At 37.6% G+C, this 10895-nt stretch overlaps 1 protein-coding gene and 1 long non-coding RNA gene across 2 annotated transcripts in view; one reads left to right on the top strand and one right to left on the bottom strand.

The window, feature by feature from the left end:
• The window catches only part of LOC118726782, a 14218-nt gene extending 6705 nt beyond the window's left edge, over positions 1-7513 (bottom strand). Inside the window, exons 1-2 of the long non-coding RNA XR_004990397.1 lie at positions 7419-7513; positions 1800-1806 (exon numbers count right to left, since the gene is read on the bottom strand). This is a non-coding gene — a long non-coding RNA (uncharacterized LOC118726782). The remainder of the gene's footprint in view (positions 1-1799; positions 1807-7418) is intronic.
• The window catches only part of DNAH9 (dynein axonemal heavy chain 9), a 294112-nt gene that overhangs the window by 189444 nt on the left and 93773 nt on the right, over positions 1-10895 (top strand). The window contains exons 46-47 of the mRNA XM_036451929.2: positions 10196-10338; positions 10703-10864. Of these exons, the coding sequence (XP_036307822.1) occupies positions 10196-10338; positions 10703-10864 (305 nt within the window). The remainder of the gene's footprint in view (positions 1-10195; positions 10339-10702; positions 10865-10895) is intronic.

The raw sequence follows: 10895 nt of genomic DNA, 5'->3' as shown, positions 1-10895 counted from the left end.
TTGTATCAGTTGTATCCAAGGCAGATTATAAATAGACAGAAATAAATCTTACACACAGAGTTCTTAAACTCCTGGTTTAATTAGCAAAAGATACATAACTGTATAGGAGGCAGGGTGGCCACCCAATCAGAGCAAATGAAGAAATAAAGCATATCTTTGATTACTTCCCTTGGCTTACCAGAATCCTTAATGGGAGTCATGCACCTGCTGGTGAAACTATGGATGAAATATCTGCCCTTACTGAATCTGAAACATTTAATTCTTGCTCTGTTCTTATTTTCCAATATAATTACTTCTAAGAGTGTACACTGGCCATCAAACCCAGGCATTCATAAAATTCTTATGAAATTTGTTCTCTCTTGGCTCTTGAACCAAAATCAGTATCAGCAAGGCAACATGCCCTGGCTTTCTGGGGCAGCACATACAACCAGCTTTCCATCGTTCCAGAAAGCCCATTTTATGGCAGTCCCAGCTGAAAAGACTTAGCCTGCTCCGGGTGTGGTGTCTTTTTTTCTCATGACTGCCAGATTTCATGCTCCATTTTACTTGGGATTTGATGTTTAGACTTCCCTTTTGTTTATCAAAAAGCTTAGTTGTTTATTCCAAAATGAAGGTTTCTCTTTCCTGGCTCAACTAGATCACTTTTTCCAATCATATATTCAAAACCACTTATCAGGCTTCCATGTTCAGTATGTGCTATGCTCAAAAATGAGTATCACACAGCCTCTATGTGGTCTGTTGGAATAGGTCATATCCAGTCCTGTCTTCTCTTTTGTAAAGTCATATGCCTCTCCATCTCTGAACCAGACTGTTTTTTAATACTTGAGCCAAATCCCCTTTTGTTATATAAAATGTGTAAAGATCTACAGTGTGCTTAACACTAAATCCAAGATTGACATGTTAGTGGTCTGCCCACATCTCATGAAAATGTGGAGTCTGGAAATGTTTGTAACAGACATGGCATTGGATTGCTCTTCTCCCATGAGTACCTGGAACTGGGTTTCCTGTCAAGCACGCACCAGATCTCCCACACATACTCTGTGGTCTCACTGCATCTATTCACTAGATGCATCATCGAACCACAGACAGCGAACATCTAAACCAGCACCTGTTTGGTTTCCCAGCTGCCAAACAGAAATGCCAAAAGGGAAATACAAAAAGATGCTTGAATAATCAGCCTTTTCTTTTCTTCATGTGATGCTAACTTCTCATCCAGGTTATTTGAGTCTACTAATATGTCTCTGTGCATCCTCCTATATTGCTAACCTCTCACTCATCACCTACATCCAAGAGATCATCAGTTGCCACCAGTTTTACCTCTTGGCCATTTCTGAATCCATATCTTTTCTATCATGGCTACCACTGATCTTTCCATCTTTCATTTTAACTCATCTCCCTGCCTCCCAGGCAATCTTCCCTCGAATCCATTCTCCTTGCTACTTCCAAAATTATCTATCTAAACTTGAATTCCTTCATTAGTTGCTCACTAAATGCAAAATAAGATCTTTTTGTACAGAAAAAAAAAAATCCGCCTTTGTCCTGCTTCCTCCCCTCCTTCCTAGCTCCTGTTCCCCCATTTTGATCTCTTAATTCCTCTCTTCTTGACAGGACACTGCTCTGTTCCTGACATCCCTACTTACTCATACTTTTCCTTTGGAACCTTACACCCTTATCCTTGTTTGTCTGGATTAACTTCAACCCACATTACAAGACTCGTCTTGGGTGTTATCTCTAGGGATCGGCACCAACCCACTGTCACCCTGAGGAAGGAGAAGCATCCTTCCATATTTCTGTTGCACTCAATGGCTGCACACACCACTATTGCATTAAAACAACAGTGAAAGCTCATAAAAGGCAGAGACTCTGTTGTCTGTTGTTGATTACATTTTTGTTATAAAATAATCCAGAGACACAAAATATAAAGATTAAATAACTACCACCCAGCTTAGGAAATAAAACAATACTGACATAATTGAAATGCTCTTGTTTTCATCATTTATACAGTGCCTCATGCATCTCCTGGTCCATCATTAGTATTCAGGAGGTGTTTGTCAAACTGAGGTGAACAACATCACAAGAATGATATTCTGTCTTACACATTAGATGTTACTGTCGAACAGGTGCTTTGATAAGGTTTCCAGCCACAGAGAGAGAGGGACTGGGTGCTAAGATAGTTATTGCTTTCCCTTGCTTTTTCTCCTTTGAGACCAGGGGAATGTTGTTGAAAAAGTTTCGATCTAGTTGGGGTCAGAGTCACTAAGCCAGTGTAAAGCTTACTAATTCACAGAGAATCTAACCCTTTCTTTTGCCCTTTTTGTCACCAAGTGCCAACTAACTGAACCACATTATACTCTCAGGGTCTCCTCACCCAAAAGTAGTTGTAGCCTGAGAGTCCCAGACTAGCACAGAGAAGGTGATTACTCTGACTCACCAAACATTAGGGCACATTAATGACCCCATGGATCCTGCAAGCATTTGGAGGCAGAAATAGAGGAAACTTCTCAAATATTTGAACAGCCTCTGCCTGTGTCAGCACAAAACCCCCTCTGGCAGTTCAGTTTCCTGCTCCAGCATGGCCACCTACATCACACAATGAGTGACAGGAACACTGTCAGGAGAAATTGGGGAAACAAATCTGAAAAAGCAAACCTTATTTCCAATTTAAAGGTATTCATCCCGAGATCCTCCATCTGGTGATCATCTTCTGGGTTCTTGAGATCTTGTCACAAACACCACCAAGTTAGGAACATGGGAATGGTCTGTAAATGGCCTGGAGGCTTTCAACATTCTGGCACTGAGGGTTTCCCATAACCCAGAGTAAGCAAACTTTCTCTGAAAGAATCAGAAAGTAAATGTTTTCAGCTTTTCAGGCCATCCTGTTTCTGCCACGACTACTCAACCCAATTCACTATAGTGTGAAAACAGCCAGATAGCAACTAAATGAGTGAATGTGGCAATGGCCAATAAAACTTTATTTATGAACAGTAAAATTTGAACTTTGTAATTTTCATGTGTCATTAAATATTAGTACTTCAATTTTTTTTTCCATCATCAAAAATTAGCTTGCATGCCATACAAAAAAGAGCAGAGGACCATGGTTAGCTGGCAGACCCTAATTTGCTTCCTCAGTATCCATGATCTCATTCATAAAACACAAAAAAGGCATAAACCTATTTTAAATAAGAGAAAGATGAAGAATTCAGACCTATTATTAGAGATGATAAGACCGAAAGGAATCCAATTTCTCGCTGGAGGGCTCTAGGATATTAATAGATAAGGAAATGCAGATTGTGAGAGAGGCGAAGGAGAAAAGACAGCCACTACAGGCAGTCAGCCCCTAAGCTGATGGGAATGGCTTATGCCAATTCTATTGGAGTATTTCTCTTTTTAAAGAACTTGGAGCTTGTCCAGTGTTGATCAGTGAATGAGCATCAGTCTTTGAGCTAGGAGGTCATGGTTTGATTCTAAGTTCGGGCAAATGCCCAACTGTGGGCTCCATCCCCAGTAGAGGGTTGTGCAGGAGTCAACCAATCAATGATTATCTCTCATTATTAATGTTTCTCTTTATCTCCCTCTCCCTCTCCCTTTTTCTTTTTCTTCTCCTTCCCTCTCCCTCCCTGAAATCAATACAAATATATTTTTTTAAATATATGCTTAAAAAAAGACTGCCCAGAACTTACTGAATCCAACACATGCTAAATGTTATTTCTTTTCCTCACAATTTTCTCTGACCCGTTTTTTATCAAAAGAGTATGAAATAGGTTATTCTACTAATGAGATATTTACTTTGATAAGTTATAGCACAGATTGTTTTATATGCATGCTATGAAACAACTTACTGAATGGAAATTAAATCAAGTTCACTCAATTAAGGAAGAAAGGTAAATGATCACTTTCATGATAATTTTTTTTTCTATTTGGACCTTTTAAATGATTAAGTCTAATTAGTATAAAACTCTTAGTAAATGCCCGGCTGAATTAGCATTGTCGAACTAAGTAGGCCAGACACTGTCAGAGAGTTAGCATGAGTTTCCTCCAGACACAGTGGTTCTGGGAAGTGCAGAGCCTCAGTGATGAGGGGAGTCATAGTTCCTGATTGCTCTGATACAGGCCTTTGCCAAGCCACCCATCTTTGAGGCCCTCAACCCAGTCCTCAGGGAAGCATCATGGGGAGGGTGGCCCCCGGGGCTCTGCCGCCTCAAACATTTCTATGACGCCATGTTGGTTGTGGAGCAAGGAAGAAACGTGAATGTGAAGAACTCTAAGGAGGAGCTTGTATGTGATTCCAGGTCCACATAGTTTCCATGCCCACCTAAAGCCTTATACTGGAAAGCTTTTCTGATACCCATAGAATATCCTAGAGAGAACCACATGCACCCTTTCATCATGCCCACTGTTTCAGATGGTAGCTATGGCAACGCTGAGCTGTTCTTACCTCCCTCAAGCTCATCTCTGTTATTGAGAAAACTTGTGTCAGTATCAGCCACACAACTATCTTATACCTCCCAGTATGTCTCCATTTCTTCTCCGTTTCCTCCTTTCCATGGCCAACTCTTCCATCTAAGCTAGGAACCCACGTCCTGGTTTCTGATTCAGAATTTTGTTCTATTCTGTCTCTCCTTTCCATTTCTGAATCTCCCTCACAGTTTTCACATCCTCACACCCACATTTACTTTTTTCATTTATGTTTTGCTATATTTCTTTGATAAAATATGTTGGATATACAGAAAATAATAAAACAAACACCCATGCAATTATGGACAGTGTTGCAAAGAAGAAACCTCTGGTGTGCATGTGCAAGTTTCTTTACACTCGGGCCCAAAACTTAGATTACCGAATTATCTGGTTTGTGCATTTCAACCTGACAACAAAGGGCCAAGTTGCTCCCCAGAGTAGTGATACAGATATGCTCTTTGACCAAAACCTGTTTCTCCCTAAGCTCCCTAACATTTGGTTTGTCCGGCATAAATTTTGCCAATGGGTCTGAAATGAAATACCATTGCTTGCCTTTCCCTTATGACTTGTGACCGTGGCACATCTTCTCAAGGGTTCCTTGACTATTCCCCTTCTGTGATTTGCCTACTTACATATTTCCCCTTTAGCTCTCGATTCTTTGTCTTTTTCTTATGGATTTGTAAGTGTTCTTTATACATTCTGGATACTATCTCTTTGTTCATTATACAGTTTGAAGTCTGTATCTGACTCTTATCACACTGGTTTAGTTTATGTTGTAAAACTTACTCTTTTTACCTCCCTCAAGCTCATCATCTGTGCTTCTTGTGCTGTGTCAGAAACTTTGTCCTATCCGACACCATAAAAAATAAATAATCTCATGTATTTTATTTTTAAATTATTACTATTTTACTGCCGAAACCAGTTTGGCTCAGTGGTAGAGCATCGGTCTGCGGACTGAAAGGTCCCGGGTTCGATTCCAATCAAGGGCATGTACTACCTTGGTTGCGATAGGGGGTGTGCAAGAGGCAGCTGGTCTATGTTTCTCTCTCATTGACGTTTCTAGCTCTCTATCTCTCTCCCTTCCTCTCTGAAAAAACTCAATAAAATATATTTTTTAAAAATTATTACAATTTTACTTTTCATATTCATGTCTTTAATTCACCTGAAATATATTTTCATATTGCATTCTAATTTTAACTTTTAATATTAATATTGAAATACCCTAATATCACATTGATTTAGTCCATCCCTTATCTGCACACTGGGGTGGGGGGGAGGGGGGGGAGTGTTTTGTTGTTTTTTTAAAATATATTTTTATTGATTTCAAAAAGGAAGGGAAAGGAAGAGAGAGAGAGAAACATCAATGATGAGAGAATCATTGAGTGGCTGCCTCCTGCCCACCCCCTATTGGGGATCGAGCCCACAACCTAGGCATGTGCCTTGACTGGAATTGAACCAGGGAACCTTCAATCTCAAGCCAGTGCTCTATCCACTGAGCCAAACCAGCTAGGGCTGCACACTGGTTTTTAATATCAATTTCTTACTTATATCTGGGTCTGTTTCTATGTGTTTCACTCATTGTTCTGTTTACCCCAGCAACAACTTCACATTTTAACTATTTAACGATAGCATAGCTTTATGAGGAGACTTGATTTCTGGTGGGGCAAGTCCCTCCTCTGGTTCTTCCTCACAAATATCTTGGCCATTTTTCACCCTTTGCTCTTCCATATAAAGTTTAGAATATGCTTGTCAAGATCAAAAACAAAACCTACTATATCTTTTTATTGGAATTGCATCTTTATGATACTGGTAATACTGAATCACCCACCCGTGAACACAGTGTTTCTCTCCATTTATTTAGGGTTTTATTTATTCTCTTTAATAGTATGCTATAGTTTTTACATCAAGATCTTGCACATTTTTTGTATATTTATAACAGCTTACCTTATTTATTTATTTATTTATTTATTTATTTATGGTATTTTAAATAACTTTTAAAAAACATGTTTTGCTGAAGTACAGAAATGCCATTTTATTTCCAATTTTTATTTTATATCTAGCAGGCTTATTGTCGAATATTCTTATGAGTTCTGATAGCTTATGTGTATATTCTCATATTTAATGATCCTTATTTTTTAACTATTCTTATACATTTAATTTATTTTTCTTAACATTTTTAAAAACTCAGGACATCCATATAATAGATAAAAACAGAGATGTCACGCTTCTCTTGTTCCTGATTTGAAAGACAATATTTTAGTTTTTCAGCATTGGTTATGATGTTTGCTTTGGGTCTGGGATAAATATCTATTATGAGATTAAGAGAAATTTCAATTATTCCTAGTTTGCTAACAATTTTTAGAAAATGTGTATGTCTATTTTGATGGTCATATTGCTTTATTTTTTAATCTATTCATAAAGTGAATGTTTTCATTTATTTTTCTAATATTTAACAATCCTTGCATTTCTAGGATATACCCTGCTTTCGTTTTACTTATTTAGTTAGGATTTTAAAATTTTTTTATTCATCATCTATTATTCATTAATATAGTATTAACTTTCATATTTTGACAGTCTGGTAAAAAAAAAAACAGTATTAGTAGGAGTAATTTCAAAATGCATTTATATTATTATGAGTGAGGTTGAGTGTCTATATATTTTCCAATCATTTGCATGACTTGAACAAACAAAAAAGTAACTAAGCATAGTTTCAATGTGCATTTCTGTTACTACAAATGAGCATTTGTTCATGTTTAAAAACACTTGTACTTTCTGTACTGTGAACCCTCTTTTCATACTCGTTATCCCATCTTTCTGTTGAATTATTGATCTTTTCCTTCATTTGTGAAGAATTTCTTTTATATACACATGGAGAGTGTGTGTGTGTGTGTGTGTGTGTGTGTGTGTGTTCATATTTTAAGGAGATTAGCTATTTAACTATAATTTGAATTAAACTTAGTGACTATAAAAATCTGCTCAGCCATCAGAAAAGATGAAATACTGACATTTGCGACAACATGAACAGACCTTGAGAATATAATGCTAAGCAAATAAGTCAGACAGACTTAGGATTTTACTTATTCATAAATGACTTCACTTATTTATCTTTTAACTTATAAAATTATTTTATTTATTCATTTTATAACTTATAACAGTTTGAACCCTTTTACCAACCTCTCCTCACCCCTCAGCCCCTGGCAATTCTTTCTTTCTTTCTTTCTTTCTTTCTTTCTTTCTTTCTTTCTTTCTTTCTTTTTCTTTTCTTTCTTTTTTTTTTTTTTTTTTTTTTTTGAGATTCCACATATTCTTTTTTTTCCCTTTCTTTTGTTGAGAACATTTTAGTTCTACTCTCCTAGCAAATTTCAATTATATAATACAGTGTTATCAACTATAGTCACTAAGTTACACGTTAACTCTTCAAACCTTACTCATCTTTTTTTCTCTACTGCATTTTTATTTAATTAATTTTTAAATTAAATTTATTGGGATGACATTGATTAATAAAATTATACAGGCTTCAAGTGGACAAGTCTATGATACATCATCTGTGTGCCCACTACCCAAATCTTTCATCACCCTATATTTGACCCCCTTTACCCTTTACTATACCTCCAACCCCTTCCCTTTGGTAACCACTATAGTGTTATCTGTGTCTATAAGTTTTAGTCTTCTTGTTTTTCTTGTTTGCTCATTCATTGCTTTAAGTTTTATGTCTCACATGGAATCTGCTCAGCCATCAGAAAAGATGAAATACTAACATTTGCGACAACATAAACAGACCTTGAAAATATCATGCTAAGCAAATAAGTCAGACTTAGGATTTTACTTATTCACAAGTGATTTCGCTTTTTTTATCTTTTAACTTATAAAATTATTTTACTTATTCATCTTATAAGTTATAAAAGTTTGAACCCTTTTACCAATCTCTCCTCACCCATCAGCCCCCACAACTACTTTTGTATTCTCTGTTTCTATGAGTTTGACTTTTTCTTTTTCTTTTCTTTTTTTTTCTTTTTTCCTTTTTGAGATTCCACATATAAATGATACCAGGTGATATGTGTCTTTCTGGCTTATTTCACTTAACATGATATGCTCTATTTTCATCCAGGTTGTCGCAAATAATAAGATTTCCTTCTTTTTAAGGCTGAATAATATTTCTATGTACATATATACAGCGTATTTTCTTAAATCATGCATCCTTTAGTGAACACAGGTTATTTCAAGCCTTGGCAACTGTAAATAATAGTACAATGATGTGAATAGTACAACAGTGAAAGGGAAATCAGATATCCTTTCAAGATAATGGTTTTGTTTCCTTTGGATATATACTCACAAGTGGGTTTGCTGGATCATGTGATAGTTCTGTTTTTAATTTGAGGAAGCATACTGTTTTCCATAGTGGCCATCCCAGTTAACAATCCCACTAACAGTGCACAAGGGTTTTCTTTTCTCTAAATCAGGCGTCTTCAAACTACGGCCCGCGGGCCACATGCGGCCCGCAGAGGAGTCTGATCCGGCCCGCCAGGTTTTTTGGGCAGTGAGCGCAGCCGAGGTGTTACAGTAGGAATTAGTAGTTCATATAGTCCGGCCCTCCAGCTCTCTGAGGGACCGTGATCTGGCCCCCACTTTAAAAAGTTTGAAGACGCCTGCCTAAATTATCATCAACACTGTTATTTTTTGTTTTGTTTTATAATAGCTGTTCTAATAGGGGTCAGGTAATATCTCACTGTGGTTTGATTTGCATTTTTCTGAGGATTAGTGATGTTGAGCATCATTTCATGTACCTGTTAGCCACTTGTATGTCTTCTTAGGAAAGCATATATTTCCTAATTGTTTGGGAGGGTTTTCTTTTGTTGCTGTTATACTTTGCCTATGGTGTTTTCATTATGTAATTTTATGTAAAATTTATCAATTTGTAAGTACCAAATTTATCTTATAAAAATATCAGTGTTGAATTATAGTAGAAAGTTCTTCCCCACTGAGAGATTGTAAAATATTCCCCTCATTTTTTCTATAATTTTTATGATTTTATTTTTTTATAGTTGAGTCGTAATTCCATTTAGGGTGTAACCTGGTTTCCAGTGGAATATAAAGATCCAATCATAACTTTTTTCTACATCCCAGTTTTCCCAATACTATGTATTGAATGTTCATCTTCTCCCCACTGAGTTAAGATGTCAGACTTACACTAAATTTCCTGTCCTGGCCCCTTTTTCACTAATAAAAAGTGATAGGTCATTTTTAAATTTAATTTTAATTACAGTTTACATTCAATATTAATTTGTATTTGTTTCAGGTGTACAGCATAGTGTGATAGCTCATTCTTCTTAAATCTATAGACTTAAATATATAAGTGGCCCTTTTAACGAGGTCATATAGCTACTTTACATCTATTTTATTTCTCCTGCTAAATATTAAGCTTTTTATCAGCACAATTTCTAGAACAGTAGTTAGTAAGTACAAGCTTTAAGGAAAAGAAAAAAAGACGACTGAAAATTCTTGGGCTACTAGCTGCTGACCCAGGATAAGATGCTACCATGCACCCTGTTCCATCCTGTAAGGTGTTATTTTCCTGCCTGGGTTTGGAGGAGATAAGTATCTGTAAAGTTTCTTCAGCCAAAGTGGTGGAGCATGGCCTAAAATCCAAAGGACCTGTGTCCCAAGATTGAAAAATACCATGTCCAATTGTATCGTGCAGACAGATGCCATAACTGTCCATCTGCGCTCCATTTCTTCCCAGGAGAGATCCCAGATCTCTACTCTGATGATGAAGTTGAAAACATCGTAAGCAATGTGAGGAATGAAGTCAAGAGCCAAGGTCTCGTTGACAACAGAGAGAACTGCTGGAAATTCTTTATAGATCGGGTCCGACGACAGCTGAAGGTATAGAAGAGTTTACTGCCGAGGGTCGACAGGACCAGAGCTGGTCCATGAAAGCCCCATAATATACTGGACACAGCTGTCCCAACTGATTGTCTTGAGAGTGGGAGCTGAGGGTACAGTGCCCTTCTCAGCCTTTTCAAGGATCCCTTCTCATCTGTTTCGTGGGCAGTGGCCTCCCTCTTGCCTCATACAGTCTAAGTTTCCCACTTCCATGGCTTGAAAAGCTGGCTGTCAATTACAGTTTTTTGTCTCTGTTGGATGTGTTTCTCCATTTCCTGGGACATTAAGAATCCCAGGATGTATCTGTCTCTCCATGAGTACTTCTCTGATACCTTTTGGTTCTCCCATCTTTCTGACTTCTCAGGTGACTCTCTGCTTCTCCCCTGTGGGGAACAAGCTGAGGGTCCGCAGCAGGAAGTTCCCCGCCATTGTGAACTGCACGGCTATCGACTGGTTCCACGAGTGGCCTCAGCAGGCACTGGAGTCTGTCAGCCTCCGCTTCTTGCAGAACACGGAGAGCATTGAGGTGAGAGGGCCAGGGAGACGCTCCTCCAGAT

The sequence above is a fragment of the Pipistrellus kuhlii genome, unplaced genomic scaffold, assembly GCF_014108245.1.
Source record: "Pipistrellus kuhlii isolate mPipKuh1 unplaced genomic scaffold, mPipKuh1.p scaffold_m20_p_23, whole genome shotgun sequence".
NCBI classification, from domain to species: Eukaryota; Metazoa; Chordata; class Mammalia; order Chiroptera; family Vespertilionidae; genus Pipistrellus; species Pipistrellus kuhlii.
The sequence above is the reverse complement of the archived record's forward strand: the minus strand, read 5'-3'. Positions and strand labels throughout refer to the sequence as shown.